Source organism: Doryrhamphus excisus, chromosome 3 (genome assembly GCF_030265055.1).
Source record: "Doryrhamphus excisus isolate RoL2022-K1 chromosome 3, RoL_Dexc_1.0, whole genome shotgun sequence".
NCBI lineage: Eukaryota > Metazoa > Chordata > Actinopteri > Syngnathiformes > Syngnathidae > Doryrhamphus > Doryrhamphus excisus.
This window is the reverse complement of record NC_080468.1, coordinates 6,596,264-6,616,522: the sequence shown is the minus strand read 5'-3', so window position 1 is coordinate 6,616,522 and position 20,259 is coordinate 6,596,264. Positions and strand designations below refer to the sequence as shown.

Genomic DNA, 20,259 nt, shown 5'->3' with positions numbered 1-20,259 from the left:
AATCTCAAGCTATCTCAGGAATTCCTGAGTGAAGTCCAGTGATTGATCAAATCAGCGTGGGCGACCTTTCTTTGTAGATTGTAAAATTTAAGCAATTGAGCCATGTTTGTCTAATCTGCATTTGTTCCATGTAAAAATGAATAACTGAGTCATGTTTGTACATTCTGCATTTGTTCCATCCTCTGTATTTTTTTATGTTGAAAACGAAGTCTCTATTCAGAGCCTTCTGGAGAAATGATTTTGTGCTGATTGAGCATGTGGGAGGAAGGGGCTGGAGGTTAGAACAGACAAATAACACACTTGCATGCAAACACCCTGAAAAGTAAGCATTCTCCTTCAGGCAGTGTTTTACATTACTTTTTAATTGCAGACAGTTTTAAGAAGTGGATAAGTTTAAAAAGGCAGAGACCAGCCTTTTTTTTTGTCACACGCTCTCTCTCGTTCAGATAAGACTGTTATCAATCGCTATGACCTTATAATTGTCAATAATTCCTTTTTCATTGACATTACCTCAGGCAATTTGTGTGCTGACTCCGAAAGTCATCCTGCTTATATAATCAAGGGAGAAGGCAGACTATTGTTGAGCAGCCCTTCTGAGAGTTCTGACAAAATAAGTGAAATTCTGCTGGCATAGGCGGCATTTATATGCAGAATATCTTTTGACAGACTTTGGTTGGAATGATCCTCAGGAGTTAGGGAGTAAACTTTGATTATTTACACAGTCAAAGACTTTAAGTAGCATTTTATAACTGTCCTAAAAGTGTAAAGGTAGGTTGAAGCATAAAACAATACAGTGATAAGTCAATTTCCGCAAAGTAGGATTCTTTCTTTATAAATGGAATATTTTTTAGTTGGAGCGGAAGAAAACCTAAATATGTTTTTTTTTAAATCATTAATAGAACCCTCTAGATATTAACTAACTACCACTATGGTCGCCTGTACACTCGCATTACCCAATATACTAGTACACATAATAGGAGTAAATAAGCCATTTAAGACATAGTAAATAAGACTTGTGCTCTTAAAGTCAAAGCCATAGGGTGCACAATTTTGGAAAAAAAAGCCAAAATAATAAGAGAGATGGGCTCAGGGAGCCATTGAAGCTAGAACCTCTACTGACTGGAGACTTGAAGAGTGAATTAAATGGCCCGGATGCTCACCTCCACACTTTTAAAGCTCTCCCCCTCATTCTTCCTCCTACGTTTTACATGGACGCTGATGTGCACTGACAAAGCAGTTTTCCTTTCTTGCAAAAAAAAAAAGCTCTTCCATCTGTAGTAACTCTACTCTTAGCTTCACTGAGCACGGAGCAGGGATACACTCTTTGCTGACAATGCTGCAATGGCCTGTCAATCACAACTAGCAAAAACTCATCAGCAGCTTTGCACATGGCTGAGTTTGGTCCTGCACAGCATTTCCATTTGCTTTAAAGGGGGTGGCAATCTAATAGTATCTTTATAGCTTTATAGTACCACATAATAGGAACCTGAATATATTAGATAAAGTAGGAGTATTTTTGGCTATGTTATGTTGGGCTAGGGCAGGCCGATATATCGATATTTTAAAAATATTAATATTTATTTTAAGCACGATAACAAAAACAAGCTTATCATTTATGTTGATATAGACAGGATTTGATGGGGAGGCCTCATTTTTAAAGATGGCGCCGCCCAAGTGCAAGCGAGTTACATTATTTTAATGTTTAATAGAGCTTTAGTTATGACTTTCTTTTTGTTTTTTGGTGTCATACCGACCCCTTAAGTAAGTGTGCAGCTTTGGCTCCCTTGTTTACACTCGGGAGCAGCTGTAAGCTTTGAAGACCCCTTCGGGACGCAGAGCGATTGGGGATCCCCGTGGAGAACAGGAGGGGGAGAGGCTGAACAGGGAAAAGACGGTATAAAGGTTGCTGTATAAAGACCGTATCTACTCTGTTTACCGTCTGTCCTCATGGGGAATTTGAGATGGGAGCACTAACCCGGCTCCTATGAGATATATTTACACATATTTGGCTTTGACTTTTGTCTAAATTCAGTCTAAACTCAACCTAAATATATCGGAATATGACTTTTGGTCCATATCGCCCAGCCCTGTTAGGCTATGTTGTCTGAAAAGCAGAAACTATCACACCCAGCTTGTCCCCTTAGATACTGCACATGCTGTCTAGTTCCACTTTGCAGGTTAATGATTGTCTGAATGCAATTGTAGAGGACAAGCATTAGTCGAGCAATAAAAATGGACCCAACAAGTTGCATCAAAGAAAAAAAAAAAATTTGCCCTACTCCCACAAACCCAAAACATATCATTGTTAAAGCTTACACATTCATATTTTGCAATAGTGCAGGTTAAATAAATACAAGGTGGCCAACATGGCATTTTTACACAAAGGCCTGTGGCTCCAGATAAAAACAAATAGACATCAAAGATAAAAAACAATCATTAGATAAACAGGGACATCACATAAACATGGAAAGGTCATGACATTAACATGCGGCTACAGGAAGTGGCTGCATTGAGTGCCTGTAGTGGTGGACTTGTTTCATTAGTAAAACAAAGACTCCTCCACTGAGCTTGTGGCAGACGTCTTGATTACTTTGCTACTTTTGCCGGTCAGCAAAGCAATCAAAGCTTCTTTTGGGATTACTGTAATCGCTAATTGGCTCCGCACGAATGTTGATTACATTGTTGTCTGATAGGACAGTGGAACTCCGAAAGAAACACAGTATGTTCCATTTTTGCATGGTTAACTCATTCACTACCAAAGATGTATTCATATGGTTGTAAAGAGTCCAAGAGGTGTACAGGCTCTGGATGGAAGGCAGATTATGGCCTATCACCTGCGGAGCGGATTATGCACCGCAGTCGACCCTTTTTTTGGCAGTAGCTGCAGTGAACCAGATGGTGATGGAGGAGGTGAGGATGGAGTCAATGGAGTTGTAAAACTGCGCCATCATCTTCGTTGGCAGGCTGAAACCCTTTCAGCTCCTGCAGGAAGTAAATCCTCTGCTGGGCTTTTTTGATGATGGAGCTGACATTCAGCTCCCACTTGAGGTCCTGGGTGATGATTGTTACCAGGAAGGAGAATGACAGAGACTGGAGAGTCTGGTCAGGGTGATGGCTGTGTTCCTCCTACCTCCAGCAAGGTTTTATCATTATGCGGTAACCATGTAGCAACTGGCACATTCATAATAACATGTAATGCTTACTGTATTTTGGTCCTTTTAAATATTACTGGAACGTTCGTCCAAGGTGTATTGATTTCAACATGGAAGTGAGTGTTCACCTAGCGTTAACTTTTACTTTAAACTTAAAAAAAACAACACACCAGCTGTAGTGGCCTAAGGCATTGTGAGCAAGCCGCTTTCTATACCGCTTATCTTCACGAGGGTCGCAGGGGTGCTGGAGCCTATTCCAGCTGTCTTTGGGCGAGAGGCAGAGTCCACCCCGGACTGGTCGCCAGCCAATCACAGGGCACATATAGACCTAGCCTCGCCAATTAATCTAGCATGTTTTTGGAATGTGGGAGGAAACCCATGCATACACGGGGAGAACATGCATACCCCACAAACTCCTGCCAGAGGGGTAATTGAACCCAGGTCTCATAGCTGTGTGGCGTGCACGAAACCACCGTGCAGCCTGTTTTTGAACATTTCATTTCTATTTTTGGTTGTGGTATCAGACTTTTTTGACTGATGGTCTTAAACGTTTAATCGGCTGATGAACAGCAATACATTGCATATTCAAATGTTTTTTGTCTCACTCCTGTTGTTTTTCCTTTTTTGCATTTTGAAGATCGACTTAGAACTTCCTTATGATCCTACGGTGCAAAATGTACATTCTTGTATTTTTGATGAGTGTGTAAAACAGAGGTGTGAAAAAGTGATTGCCCCCTAAAGCCAATGACTGATTGTTCCACCCTCAGCAGAAACAACTGCAATCAAGCGTTTGTCATAACTTGCAATGAGTTTGTCTACTCATTTTTGAAGAAGTGTTCTAATTCAGCCAAATTTGAGGGTTTTCCAGCATTCCAAGTTGTTTCAAGGATTCTCTGTATTGTCCTGTTTTTTGTGTTGCAAAAGCTAGCCTGACATCTTTTTTATACTTGGCCAAGAAGGAACCAATTAAATTAAGAGCAAGAGCCAGGAATTTTCTTCTATTTCTTTAATGCAACTTAACTTGGCAGATTGTCTGATTGCACTTTTAGTTTTATTATTGATTGGTTTGTTATCCCAGAGATGGTTGCGGCTAGACTGGTGCAAGATATTGTATTGGTAGATTTATGTCAGTTGGCCACTAGCTCAAGCTCAGCATTGTGGGAATGCTGATCCAGTGAGTTGAGAAAAGATTAGGGTCAACGTGATGTGTAAGCAGCTCAAGCCTACTTTTTTTACTCAGCCCTTCTTTTTAACCCTTCATATTACAGTTATACGTATATCAACGTGACGTCTGTATTCTTGCATGTATGAGCACTTTGTCAGCATCGTCTCACTAGTCCGTTTATCGGAAATGATGCCTTATGCAAAGCTAAGGAATTCTCATCCCAGGCAGTCTGTGAGCAGTGAACCGTCTCCCGGCAAGGGGTTGAGTCGGTTCAGTCTCAGCGGGTCTTGCACTCATCGGCCTGCCTTTGACTCATTGGCGATGTCACTCCAGCTGTGACGGTGTCCACGAACACAGAGCATAATTCATGCCTGCCAAAGGGGCACATCCTAATTGGAATTCCTGTCCTTTTTTCTTCCTGCTGGAGTAAAGCACAACCACCAGACCCGACATCCACCCTATTATGCTGGCCCTTGTCACCTTAAAAGGCCCATTTTGGAGGTGGTTGACATTCCCGTGCAGCAGAAAATGTACTGTGTAAAAATAATGGCTGGATGAATGATGTGAGGAGAGCACTCTTACTGTCATGTTTGATGTGAAGCCACTAAAGGACTCCACTGTCTGTGGTGGCTGGCAGCCTGTGTGGTGTGAATGCTAATGATGGAATGAATCAGTGCCATTCTAATACTGGACAAATGAGCACAAGGAAGCTCTTTTTTTTTCTTTTTTGTGAAATCACTCTTACAGCAGCCCACTGTCTCGCTCTGTAACAACAACAGCAGCTATACCATAGATGTAATTTTGTATAAGATCATTCAAATAAACACATAATGCACACACTCGTGTTGACTTGCTTAATTATTGATAAATTAGAAAATGCATTCATGGATAAATTAAATTCTATAGTTTAGTAATATTTACTGCAGGGTAAGCTTACATGTTTGTCTTTGTGATTTTTAGCTGTGTGACAACATGTGGACAAATCTGCAGAGGTTGTAATGAAAGAATATTCTAGAATATATTTATAAACCATGCTGTTTTGCAGTTGAACACATCCTATTTGTTAAAATGTGCACATTTATGCCAATATATTGCTTTTTTTTTGCACAAGTTAAGAATTTTCAAGTATAACGATAGCTAAATGAACTAAAATACAAACATGAGGCATTCAGAAGTTACCTTCAAAAATGGGATGCTATGTAGTATTGTACACTGGTCACTAGGTGTGGGTAATGTTTGATGAAACACAAGGATCAGCATCAGGAAGATATAATTGCAGGTTCATCATAATAATACTTTTGCAGCCGTAATCCACTCCAAGCTAAAACTCAACTCTGAACCCCTGACATCACTTATCACATCACAATACATATGCAAAGAATCGCTGCGGTAACAATAATGTTGTGATTACTGATATTTGCAATAAACTGATGCTTTTTGAATGAGTCAACCAACTGTGCTCATGTCAAAACTAGTTTTGCACAAATGCAGATGCAGTCTATTTATAGTCCAAATAACAACTCAGTATGACATGTGATGACATGGTGTAGAAGGTCTTTCTTCAATATAAAGGCGTTGTACTGGGAATGATGTCCACCTTCACACTTCATGTTACAGCCTGTTAGCCCCACATGTTCAAAGATGTCATTGGTTTGTTTTGGAACAATGAGTCATCTTTTTTTTTTTTTCTTCCTCCACCAGGGATTGAGCTGTGCCTTCCGGGCTGGCGCTTCTCCATGACGATGGTGGCCAGTTTCGTGATGCTGGGTGGCCAGCTGCTGATGCCAGGTGTGGCGTACCTGTGTCGTGACTGGCAGGTGCTCCAGGCTGTCATCATTTGTCCACTGCTGCTTATGCTGTCCTACATCTGGTAGGAAGCAGTTTTTTTATGTTTTGAGTAGCATATGCTAAGACTAATAAGGAATAACTTCTTCTAAGGAGGAAACCTTGAACAGAACTTTGACTGGGTGTGGTTGTAAATGGTTTAATCAGTTATAAAAGTGGACAAAAGGCAATTTTCCAGTGATTAATTCAATGTAACACCCTGTTAACTAAGTTCTAACGACCTCTTTTCTCTCAGGACCTCTAGTGATAAATACATGTGTGTTCACGCTGTCTTTTGTACCGCGCACATATAGGAAATTTCATTTGATGTATTTTCATCTTCGACAGTATATGGTAGACCTCGGCATTCCTCCAAGACATACCTGAACAATACAGACAACACACTTAAAAGAGCTAATCTGATGAAATACCACTACAGTAATGGATAAATATGATGATCAATCAGACGATTGATTGGGGATTTTCACTGTGTTGGGATGACTTCTCGCTATCTTGCAGTTAGCTACCTATCTACTGTAAATGCTCACCTAGATTTAATTAACATACAGTCACCGGGGCATTGTTAATAAGTAAACAACCATAGCGACTCTAATGAGGGCTGTGCCAAAAAAATATTGACATTAACAGCTGTGGCTGTAAACAACCTCCTCAAGTTTTTTAAAGAACTCTACAAGATGGCAGTAACTGCCTTCAAAATAACATAGTGGTCAGCATCCATCTGCTTTATCTACCTCTACATGTGCTTTAAAATGTCATTTGCCTGACTCATGTGTTACACGCTTGATTTACACCTGAATGTAAAACTGTAATTAATCCTTTGAATTGTATGTGTCTGGAATGGATTAATTGGATTTGCATAATTTAATATTGGATAAGTTTAAATATTCTGTCTAATAGATTTTCAAATTCGGGAAATAAAATAATTGAGAATAGGAAAATATTCCCTACTTGTCGCCCGCTTCCAATTAATGCCTCAACCTTTTTGTGGATTAGGTAAATAAACACTGTGGCTATTATTAGAGCATTTATGTTAAATAGTCGGCAAGCCAGATAGCTTCTTTTTGTCGACTTTTGGAATGACAGAATCAGGACAGGTAACTATTACTACTGTTTTTCAGTAACAGATCTAAAAGAAAAAAATCACATACACTATAAATGTTCTACATGCATTTTATTTGTAGCCATGCATGGCATTGGGGAGCTAAAGAAATGAGGTTTAACATCCCTAACGCTCATTGAGTGACCCGAGCCAACCTTAAAATGAGCTTTCATTTCATTTGGACTCATTTGTCATGACTAATGAAGAGGACTTTCCTGCTTCCGTCTACTTGTCAGGATCTTCCCTGAGTCACTGCGTTGGCTGTTGGCCACTCAGCAGTACTGCCGCTCCAAGTGGATCATGGGACACATTGCCAAGAAAAATGGCGTCAACATGGAGCATGATACCGACAACATCCTCCCAGGTAAAATGAAAAAAAAAATGGAGAATTTCATTCAAAGTGAGTTGGCATCTCCTGCAAAAAGGAAGGGTTGACACCATTAAATCGGGTTCCTGTCTGGTTGCTATGACAACAGGCCGCTCTAGCGGTAGCAAGTGAGTGTGACGAGCAGCAAAAAATTAACACATACTAAGCTCTTCATTAATTTTATCATAGCTGCGGTGGGCGGACATACAGATGGAGAGAGGTGTGCAGCCAGCAGATAGATTTAGGTTCGAACTCTTGACCCAGATCAGCTGTCAATGTTTGCAGCCTGTTTAGCTCCAAGTCTGACTATGCTTGTTTCCATCTGTCAGTCAGCAGGATTATACAAAATCAATTTGCATGAAATATTGTTGTAGATCTAGGTTTTTCATAGGGCTCTAATGGTATGCGGATCAGCAGTCACCTGCAGTCATCCCTAGTTAACAAATTTGCGCGAAGTAGGATTCAATATTAATAAATTCAATATTTTTGTGAGAAGAACATTTTTATGAGCTTCTTAAAACAGTTTTTTAATATTATTACAGCCCTGTAAACATGAAAAAACACATCTATAGTCACCTTTACGCTTGTATTAGCTAATATAGTAGACCTGATAAGCAATAATTAAACATAATAACTCACCGTTAACATTGGGAACGTTGTATCTTAAACGTAATGAGGGTTAATGGCATTGCATGGCATTAAAAAAGATCATCATCATATTATTCATTGTCACTTAATTGATATACATGACAGTCAGTCTTGATCCACCATAGATGGACATAGATGGCAATACTGCACACGCAGTAATACTGCTAGCTTTGTTTATACCACATTGCTCACTGCTTGTGTGCACAGGCTATGGAATCTCTGACGTGACATGGCGGTCGCTTTAACAATATCAACCAAAATCGACCAAGCTAACTAGTTAGCCTCCAATTTATTTCTTCTAAACTTAAGAATAGGTTTGAAATTGAGTGGGGAAGACAAAGTAAGAGGCCAAAAATGTACCACTGCCACACGGAATGGGAGTAGAACTCTTTTGCCTCTTTTGCCCTGTCAGCCTCTTCCATGGCTGACTTAATGCAGATAATGCCTCATCAGTGTAACAATACTGACGCAGAGTAGTGACCATAATACTACAAATGACTTGTCTTTCAGTATCCGTTGACAATTAATAGGTCAGAGTCAACCATGAAACCGCAATCATTTATTAGTTAATATTTAAAAAAACTCAAAGTGAGGGAATGAAGTTCAAACCGCAATGTAGTGCCAAAAACATAATGGTTTCTGAACTGCGCGCTTGTAAGGTATGCCGATTACTTCCCTGACGACATGAATGGATTAGTGCTGCTTAAAAGCCAAAGAAAAAGCCAAATGTGCAATTAATCTTTGTGCAGTACGAGTCAAGTTTCTTGTAGCATATTTTTCATGATGATTTTGGTCCAATTCCTAATTGTTTGAGATAGATGCAGCAGAGATGTCGGCCTTTAGTTAGACCTTTCACTTTAGTGGAGGCTGCGGTCAGCTGCAGCAAAGTGCAGAGTGTGGAATAAAATACTGCGCCATCCAATGTTGTCAAATGGTACAATAATAACAACTTCTATGGTATCAGAATGTCCTTTAGAGAAGATTAAGCTCATTCTTCCCAATGTCTCCGCTTCAGGCAGCCACTCCTGTTCCACACGTATATCCTCATCTCCTATCGGAACACTGCATTTTATTGAAGCCATTTTTAAAAGCTCTGAGTCCGATGCATCAATCGAACAGTAAAGTCAATGCCGCTCCAATGGGCATCGGCCTCTCACTCTTAGATTTGCAGTGTAGCTGTAGAGGATCGTTGGAAAAGCTGAGCAATCCAGCCAGCGATAACCCCCGCCCACTCTGCCTGAGGCATGTACGTACGTGGAATGTTGTCACATGCCTGAGTTGACGTGGAAACAGAGAGGCATGAGGCAGAGGCGTGTTTCACTGGCAACCAGGCAGACTGACACCCAAACATCCCATAGGTGCCATTTCTCCGTACATGGCTGCTCAATGGTGTTACTTTCCTCTGCAGTGTCACACCTGCCTCAGCAGGAGCATATATACATACTCTATATACATACATAAAGGCTACAGTCTGTACTGGGGTGTTTCACACTCCCAATCAAGAGGGTGCAACATGTTTACTTCCTTAAAAAATGGAAATCTTCAGGGTAGTGAGTTGACACATTTTAACTGAACAACTCAACTTGCTAATGATGCTTTTCCATTTCCAGGTCCTATTTCTAGTACCTACTCTGCCTGGGATTCCATCATTAAAACAATGACAAATATGTCAACATGTTGAAGTTGCACAGCTAGAAATTAGATGTTAGCTTACCCTGTTGTTGTGCCTCAGATCTGGATGTTGCATTATTAAACTCCACAGTCCAGACTTCCACTTTGCTGTCAGTCTTGGATATGCATTTGAGGAATAGAGTTCATTTTCGAGTTTGTAGTTGTTTTCTGGATTATCATTCTGGTATCGAGTCTTCACACAAAACAGTCAATGACAACGTAAAAGTTACGATTTTCGTCCTGTAACATCTTCTATTCACTTGAAATCTTTCTGTCTGGCATTTTACAGACCTAACACTTCACATGTGAAATGATTGTCTTTTTTCCAGAACTGCAGAGAGCTCTTCAACGCAAACCAAAAAAGACGTGCATCGTTAAAATGGCCAGAACGAGGAACCTATGGAAGAATATTGTCGTACTCTGCGTCAACTCGTAAGGTTTTTTTTTCTTTTCTTCTTTCTACACAATTTGGGCTAGTGTGTCCAGAGGAGCGTCTGCAGGAGTATGTGAAATAGGTCTAATGCTACCGTTAACCTGTAAATTGAATACGTATTGATCCATTCTCCTCGCTGCTTTTTATCCCAGCCATTCGGCCTTTCAATAAGTGTGCCTCCCTGCCATTTATATCCACATCTTTCTCTCCCCTGCTTTCTGGCACCGACCTCGTCTTTTAGCACATACAGACGCTCACAACAGCGTATCGTGTCCCTGACTCCTGAAGTCGCTGTAAATTTTACATGAGCGGTCCTGATGAAACTTTAGACACACACAACAGAGAGAGGGGGGGAGGGGAGAGTCGCCTTGGCCTTCTATTGTAGAACGGAGTGTGCTTGTTGGTCCACTTATGTGTGTGTGTGTGTGTGTGTGTGTGTGTTGACAACCTTCAATTTCTTCATGTTTTAAAACAAACTGTCCCATAGGAAATCATGCAAGTAGAAATAATCTGTTTTGGGGGTCACACCGACGCCATCATACAACTTGTGGTAACTTGAACAGCAGTGTATTATGTAACATTGTCAAGTGTACAAATTGTCTGTCTATTTTTTGATATGGCATCCAAACAGAAAACAATTACAACTTATCAAATTTGCCCTATTGTACTGACCGGCTAGGACAGAGACGTGTAACATAACATATTTCCAGTCGTGAAGTTCAGGGGCCATTCGGATTTTGAAGTTCTGCTGTGGTGTAACACAATACTAAGTTGTTTTTTTTAACATCATGTACCACCCTCGTTGTATTTCTAATACCTATTGTATGTATTTCATTTTTGTGACCTGCGCTCATTGTCACAGTCTAGATTCAAACAAGTTTGTGGACTCTGAGATGGGTTAGACCACTCATCCACTGTGCAGCCCTAATTTGGATATGTTTCTAGTATGTTTATGTTTTTATATAAAAAAAAAATCTGGTGTTCCTGAGTGTCACAAGATGTTCTTATGGTACTGCTACTACAGTTACCAAATGATGCACTCACATGTTTTGCGTATGTCCATATTCTGTGCAGGCTAACAGGTTATGGGATCCACCATTGCTTTGCCCGCAGCATGATGGACCCAGAGGCCCAGGAAACCACCATGTTCCATAACTTCTACGCAGACTATTACACCATGGCAGGGATCGCAGTGGCTTCCTGCCTGGCACTGTGCCCAGCGGTGGGCCTGATGGGCCGGCGAGGTGGCCTCCTCTTGTTCATGATCATCACTGCGTTGGCATCATTACTTCAGCTGGGCCTGCTGAACTGTGAGTAATCGCTTGACACGTAGTCGCAATGTTTGACCAGACACTTGTACCTAATGAAGTGGCCGGTGGATAGATGAACTTGCCCGTTGAAGTGTGTCACTTTGCTCATGTCGACCGTTCGTAATGGTTGTTGTGGTCAATGTGTAGCAAAAACGAGAGTTCCGGCTGATCAAAAGGCGACATGAGTCAGTTTATTCAGTTACAAATGAGCCTGAATTAATGTTTAATCCGTGTTAACACAACAAGCTTGATCATGTTTGATTTTGCATTTGATTCATGGCAGTGTAACATCTCTACATATTCTCTCACATGTCACAAACTGTCTTTTATTTTCTCTTCCAGTGCTGGGAAAGTATAGCAACCATCTTAATATAGGTAAGAACCTTTCTTTCCCATTTTGGTCTGAGCAAAGGCTGACTGGACATGGTACCTGAATGTGAATATGGGTCATAGTGTCATTTTCAAGAGGCGCTACCTCTGCATGTCACATTAAACAACAATGGAAATCATTACTATTACAACAATTAATCAGTGACGCTATCATTAATTGATTACCCTATTCATGGAGAACTATTTTGGTATTCGATTACTGTATTTTTTTGGTTTAAAAATTTAAATATTCTCTGAGTTTAGGCTTACAAATGTGAATATTTTTCAATTCCCTGAGTCATTCATGAAAACAGATCTATTATATTTGTGTTTTTGGTTGTTATGTTTTGGTGGTTATTCGTTATGTTCCTGTACAAACCACTAAAGGTTTGTATTTTGGTTTGTATTGATTTTGCCCGTCACGGCAGTCGAGTGGTTAGCGCGCAGACCTCACAGCTAGGAGACCAGGGTTCAATTCCACCCTCGGCCATCTCTGTGTGGAGTTTGCATGTTCTCCCCGTGCATGCGTGGGTTTTCTCCGGGTACTCCGGTTACCTCCCACTTTCCAAAAACATGCTAGGTTAATTGGCGACTCCAAATTGTCCATAGGTATGGTGTGATTGGCTGGCCTGAAGACAGCTGGGATAGGCTCCAGCACCCCCGCAACCCTTGTGAGGAAAAGCGGTAGAAAATGAATGAATGAATGAATGATTTTGTCTTGAGCCTCGATGAATCCAACCAATAAGCTTCAGATCCATTTATTAAGAAAATAATGGTTAGTTGCAGCCCTACTATCATTGTATGTCTCCTGCTCTGTGTGCAGATAGCTCAGGCACCCTGAATAAAAACTTCTCTATTGCCTTCTCCATCATCGGGATGTTCTCCTCCCATGCTGTCAGCAACCTGAGCATTTTCTTCTGTGCTGAGATCACACCCACCGTCATCAGGTGAGTTCCTCATCCACCTGCTCATTTTAAACACGCTTTGACTGTTGTACTGGTTATGTACAGTATATACCGTACTCAAAGAGTATACCATAATCCCTTGTTTATTGTTGTCAATTGGTTCCAGACCCAACTGTATTCAGAGTTGAGTTTTAGGTGGATTACAGCCCCAATAGCCGTTGTTATTATTATGATTATTGTGCTTGTTGTGAGAGTGGTTAGCATGTAAGTCCACACTGTCATGGGATCGGGAAGGCCTGGGTTCGGGTAGTCCGGTTTCCTCGCACATTCCAAAAACATGCTAGGTTAATTGGCGACTCCAAATTGTCCATAGGTATGAATGTGAGTGTGAATGGTTGTTTGTCTATACCCCGCCTCCCACCCGAGGACAGCTGGGTTAGGCTCCAGCATACCCTCCATAGAAAATGGATGGATTGTTGTGATATGATTCAAATCTGCAATAAAAACCTGTTGTTGTTGTCCGGCAATCAAGTCTTGTTTGGCGCACCTACTGACACCTAGTGACCAGTGTAGAACACTGCATATCACGCGTTAACGCATCTTCTGAATGCGTTACATTTATATTTTAAAACTACAATGTGGCGAAGGACTGTACACAAGTCCAGTGGACTATGTGAAGATGAACACAGTATGGGGGCAAGAGACAGTTTGGCTGCATTTAATGAGGAAAAATATGTTGAATTATGACCGTGTTCCTGTAATATTTAAACGATCTATTAAATTTTGAGTATTATTGAAACATTGACTTTTCTACACATATATAAATTGGTGTCTTTTTTAAAAATGTAACAGGAATTTTGTTAAATACAATGTGAAATAACAAGATTTAATCTTTTTCTTCTCATGCTATATTCTCAGAAGATTAAATAAAAAAAACAAACTTCAATTTCATAAATTACATTTTCACCACTTTGGTCTTTCAACATTGTAAAAAAAATTTCAAAATATTCTGATTAATTTCTCCCCCAAAATGAGACTTTATTCATGAAATATTGTATAATTTTTGTCAGTTTCTCTTTTTTTTTGCTATATTTCCCCCCCAAAAATACCACTTTCATGTCATGAGTACAAAACAAAAAAGTTAATGTTAGGCTACAACTTTTTTTTCATCATATTGCAAAACTTGAATAAATATGATTGTAAATTAAACTTGTTTTTTTTTTTTTTTAGAAAACAATGTTCTGTTAATATTACATGCATAAAAAAGTTCAAATCAGTTCAATTTTTACTTTTGATTTTACGGCATCATATTGATAAATACATTTTTAAAAAGCCCAAGAATTAAATGTATGCCACAGTCACCTTTATTTATTGTTAATGTGGTTTATACAGTTTAGAATTTATACAATTGAGTGTAAAAATGATACTAGCAACATTTCCTGTCAATTTGGTTAATGGTTTCACCCAATGATTGCTATTTCCATCAGCTGTTCACAGATTTTATTTAATTTATTTGAAGGGGACCTATTGTACTTTTCTGACCTATTAATGTAGTTATAATCTCATGTTAAACAATGCCAAGGTTTCAGATAATGAGGTTTGTGCATTTGAAAGTGAGCCCTGAAAATTTGGGATGACTCAAAGCGCTCAGTTTGAAAAGGTGTGCTAAAACCATTCCTTTGTGATGTCATAGAGGGGCGCGCTTCCTTATATCGTTCATAGGAAACAGGAATGCTCGGAGGGGGCCGTGGGTGGAATAAATTAAAACAGACCATTTTGGCAGGAAGCACAAATCAAATGAAATACAGCTGGAATAGGTGCAGATTCTGGAAGATCTAAAGTTTTCTGTGCGCGTTATAGCTGCTCTATAGGAGACCACAACTCAATACAAAGGGTGGAAAATCATAATAGGTCCCCTTTAAAGCTCAGCTTTTGACAATTGTAATGCATAAAACATGCTTTGCCTGTTGTATTGCTTTGTTGCTTAGTGTTGAACCCTTAGGGCTTTTGTAATGTATTTATAAGTTATTACATTAACTTACATTATTATTATTTATTTAAATTATTTAAATTATTTGGGCAATTTACTGTTCACGCTGCACTTTACATTATGTTGTTCATATTTGGTGTCTATTCTATCTATTTATTCTCCACATTATTATTATTATTATTATTATTTATTATTACTTATCTTCTTTTGTGTCTGTTATTATATGGGAGCCAGGCAACGACATTTCGTTGGCAATTTCACTACTGTGTTTTTGTGCAATGACAATAAAGGGAGTCTATCTATCTATAAGTGGCTAATCACCTCCTGAGCATACACTTGGAGATGCACCTTGAATGGATTAGATGTTCCACCACTTCCACACCATTTATGAAATCATTGAACATCTGCATGAGACTGCTTTTTGTCACATGGAAACCACAGCTTGCGCAAATGAGCCAAGCCGGGTCCCCCCACCCCTCCCCCATGCCACTGCACTGTATGACTCTTATCTCGGTTTACGTAAGAAGTGATGCTGTGGAACGTGCTTGGATGGCGCCCTCTGGTGGAGAGCAGGTGGTGTTGACGTGGAATATAGTGGTGCTGCAGCGCTCTCCACTGTTGACACTCATAATGCATGTCATGAATAAATAAATAAAGAGATTAAGATTGAGATTTTTGTCTGCAGGGGTGGAGGTCTGGGTCTGGTCCTGGCGAGTGCTGGCTTCGGTATGCTGACTGCACCCATCATGGAGCTCCACAATCAGAAGGGCTACTTCCTGCACCACATTATCTTCGCCTGCTGCACCCTTATCTGTATCATCTGCATTCTTTTACTCCCTGAGACGCGCTACCACCCCCTGCCTGAGACGCTGGCCGACGACAGCTACACCCGCCAGTCCCTGCTGCCCCCACGCAAGCCCGGCGAGCAGCGCCTCCTCCTGGCCCCCTCGGAGAGCTCCAGGGATTACACGCGGGTGCACGACACTCCTCTGCACGAGGCCGCTGCCACTGCCGTGTCCACCATGGACTCCACCGCCTCATCGGCTGTGGATTTGACTGCTCTCCCCGCCAACCCAGACCTTGTGGAAGACTCGTCTTCACTCGTGGCCCCCGCTGAAGATGACGTCATCCACGCCAGTAAAGAGCACCTGCTGTCTTCCACGCCTGTGCAAAAGGCCTGTGTCACAGACCCACTTTTAGAGAAACCTACAGAAATCATCATGGCTTCAGTGGAGCCGCTCACAGATTCTGTTATTCCCGAAATAAGTGACACGGGTTTGTCTCCTACACAGGACGCGCCCCCTGAAACTCCAGAAACAAAGCCCGCCCCTCTATTGATGGACCCCCCTTTAGAACTGGATAACGACGTGGACCATATGTCCATGACATCTGATCCACCTTTGCTAGAGGACACCTTAGAAGACCCTCCATCACCTGCACCACCTCCATCTGATCCCATGACAGACGAGGACCCCCCACCTTCCCTTTGTGAAGAAATCCAGTTAGAAATAGTTGATGAATTGGCATCAAGTCCCATCTCTATGAACGACCTTTCACCTCCTCCCTCCCCACTTCCTCTCTCCTCGCCTGACTCCGCCCCCTTGCCACCTACTACTCTCCCCATCACAGACCTGGTGCACACCACCGCCCCTCCAGAGACTTTGACTCTTGAGCCCTTTGAGGAGTCAAACGACTCCCTTGACTCCTTAGACTCTTCTTGTCCCATTCAAGATTCCGGCCCTCTAGAACCCCCTCCCTCCTTAATGGAGTGTACAGTTTCTTCTCCCATAGACTCCGGCGTCCTCTCAATCAGGGATGGCGCTAGCACAGAAAACAGCGCCATCAACGGAGTTCCGTCGTCATGATGATGGCGGCCTTTGCGGCTTTTTTGCAGCACTTAAAAGAAGACTGCCCCCGCTGGGAGTTGGGTGGTCTTACAGATGACCCCCCCCCCCGACCGCCATTTCTCCATCTCCTCCGGCACAAAAGGCTGCTTTGTCACAATGTGACAGCTTTTTGTTGTTGTTTTTTTGAATGTCAGTTCAAATCACCAGCCTTGAAAGTGCATTGGATGGACAAAAACGCCACTGTCTGTCATCTTAGGAAAATAATGTTGAGAAAAAAAAAAGTCAATACACAACTAAACAATCAACAATTGTAAAGATTTTTCTATTGAAGCAGCACAAGAAAGTACTCCCGAAAACCAAAACGTTGAAAAAATAGTGCCAAAAATGAGTATTGTTGCATGTTTGGGGACTTGTTTTTGTAGTCCTCTGCCATCAGACTGAATGTGGATGAAGTGAATCAGTATGTTAGTATTTCTCCCATGCAAGGAGGTGACTCAATGGTATCAGAATGTATGTAATGATAGCCACTAATGTATTTTTACTAATTGACTGTGGTATGCAATTTTTAATTTTTTTTTTTTTTTGGGGGGGGGGGTTTGTCAGCAAGTGCATAATTACTTGTTAAGCTTGATTCATTTGTACGCAAGATTTAAAGTATGATTTATTTTTTTGGCCTGCCCCGATGAAGCCATGTACAAAGCTTCAGTATTCAGTATTTGTCACACCGCTGGAAAAAAAATCCTAAAAAAAAAAACAATGCATGCATGACAAAGATGTGTCACTGCATTGCTTCACTTCAGTGAGTTTTTCTTTTATTTTATTGACATGACTTTGACCTTTCCCCCGTGACCCTTCTGAGGATAAGTGGTAGAAAATGAATGAATGAATGACCTTTCCATTCGTTTCTTGCAGAAATGTTTACAATTCTCGTGACGATAAAGCATTAATTACTGTAAAATCTTTAAGAGCCAGCCAAACGTGGATGATTTCCTTTTCAAAATGTGACTCTTTCGTATTTGTACAGGGTGCAACAGACTGGTACATCAACAGAGAATTAAATATTGTGGTGCATTCAAGACAACAACATCAGTCAGGGGCTTTCCTCACTGTCATGTTCTTCCTCCACCATGTCATTCAATACTTGGATTGAAGAAATGTTTTTTTCTATCAATGAAAGTAAGACATTTCTAGATGACAACTCTTAATAGATGGTTATTTTAGGAAATATTCATAATAATTAACAAAGCACAAATTCCCTGCAAGCATTTTGACGTAGCATTTGGATGAAAGAGTACTAATGCCGCACTGAAAAGAGCAAATATAAGTTAAGATAGAGTTGAGAAAATACAAGGAGAGCAAGTCGCAATATTACAAGAAAACTGTTTGAAAAGCATATGGCACAAAATATGAAAATAGCAGTTTATAAATGAGATAAACATTGCAATACCGCGCAAGAAGGTGTGTTACATTTACGAGAAAAAATGTTTTATAACTTCCTTGTCACAATGCGATGATTGTCATCACTTTTTCTTCTAACATTACAACGTTTCTCTCGCATAAATACCGCTTTCATCGAAGGTATCTTTTCAAACCATAATATAACTCTCTTTGTGGGTCTCTTTTGTTTTTTCTTAACAGTATTTGACAATCTTATAGGATTAGAATATGATTTTTCCCCCCGCAAAAGTAATATATGAAGTAATATAAAGTCGAATATGACTTTTTTTTCTCATTTTCTGGACGAAACATTGTTTCAATCGCAAAACATTCTTCTGACTTTCTTTTTCTTTACAGCTTTCCCCCCAAATATTACTTTGTTTTTCACATTACATTACAATTTTTTTTGTAACACGATCATTTTTTCCCCTGAAAAAATACAGCTGGAATCTTGTAAAATGTCTTCTTTCTCTAAATAAATACAACTTTTAACTTCTTTTTTTCATTCTCGCCCAAACGTCAGCTGGGATAGGCTCCAGCGTACGTCTGCGACTCATGAAGCAGCATCGAAACTGAATGCATGAACTTTTTTTAATGTAATTATTTTGTTCTGTTAAAAAAAAATCAGAAAATTGACTTTTTTGTGAAGAAAAAAGCCCAAAATATTCTAACATTTATCTGAATATTTCAATTTATCAATGTTTTACTTCTAGACTGGCTTATCTTTCCCCTTTTCAGCTTGGTGAAGCGTGCCTCAAATGGAAAATAAAAAAAGGGAAGGAGCAGCACTTAAGGTGGGCTTTGTCTCAGTGTCCCGGTCTTTACATCTGCTGCAGAGATTTGCTTCAACATGCCGTCTGTTTGCTTACCGCTTCCTCTGATTGTTTTGTCGTCGGTGTGGTGGTCGCCTAAGCCTCCCAAGCAGTGGGCCGGCACATTAAAACCCAAGATGCTTGCAGGTACCTTGCTAAGATCTCATGCAATTTGAGCACAGCGCTCACGGAGGCCATTGTATCGTGAATACAAAATACAACAACAGTGAATATTTTAGCACCAGCGGAAACCCTGACTGGATATTATGTGTGTAGATGGGTCATGTTGACTATTAGTACTATTAGTCATGAAGTATTCTAGGTGGCTAGGTGAAAGGTCATGAAGTCCAGTGTGTTTTCAGGTTTTGCTTCCTTCCTCTCTTGGAGAGGTTTGAATGAATGTAAAAAAAAAAAGAAGAAAAAAAACATGAATTGTATCATTTCTGATTTCTGAATGTTCACTTTCATTTTCTTTGAACATACATAACTGATGCACTTGTACATAAGCCATACCTGTTCAAATAAACAAACCACTATTTATTGATCAACTTTTGACTTTATTTTATTTTTAGTAAGAATATTAACACCTGTGCGATGGAATGGAAATGTTGAAATGCTGGCTTTTCTTCTCTATGGAAGGACGACAGCGACAAGCACCTCCCACCCTCCACCCCTTCAATATATTTCTCTGTCCCGTCACCCCCAGTAATATTGCAGTTAAAACATGGTTTTACCCTGATTTCTCTGAAATGAATGGATTGTTAAAGACTATGGTCTATTATTAGACAAAACATATTGAAATACAAGTGATATGTAGTATTCTGGTCACTAGGAGGCAGTAATAAAACATTGAGACATTACCTTAACATTGCATGAAGTCAGCCATGGCATGTCCGACATGACAGAATGAAAAAAAAAAATCTTCTCATTCCGTGTGGAAGTGGTAAAGTTTTTGGCTTCTTAAGTTTAGCAGAAATAAATTCAGGGCTAACTGGTTAACTCGCTGGCTTGCAAGCTAGTGGACGTATTGAGTCCCTGCCGCATAAGTGTTGCGTAATGCGGTGTACACAATGAATAATAGGAGTGTAAAGGTGACTATAGGGATGTTATTTCATTTTCACAGGGCTCTACTAATGTTAAAAAACATATTTAGAAAGTCGTAAATGCTACAAAAATATTCTATTCATTATCATTGAATCATATAATTGT

The 20,259-nt window shown here is 40.3% G+C and overlaps 1 protein-coding gene across 1 annotated transcript in view; it reads left to right on the top strand.

The window, feature by feature from the left end:
- The window catches only part of LOC131125469 (solute carrier family 22 member 23-like), a 37,756-nt gene extending 17,996 nt beyond the window's left edge, over positions 1–19,760 (top strand). The window contains exons 4-10 of the mRNA XM_058067055.1: positions 6,019–6,187; positions 7,498–7,625; positions 10,277–10,379; positions 11,455–11,690; positions 12,033–12,065; positions 12,883–13,006; positions 15,640–19,760. Of these exons, the coding sequence (XP_057923038.1) occupies positions 6,019–6,187; positions 7,498–7,625; positions 10,277–10,379; positions 11,455–11,690; positions 12,033–12,065; positions 12,883–13,006; positions 15,640–16,819 (1,973 nt within the window). The 3' untranslated portion in view covers positions 16,820–19,760. The remainder of the gene's footprint in view (positions 1–6,018; positions 6,188–7,497; positions 7,626–10,276; positions 10,380–11,454; positions 11,691–12,032; positions 12,066–12,882; positions 13,007–15,639) is intronic.
- The last annotated feature ends 499 nt before the right edge of the window (positions 19,761–20,259 follow it).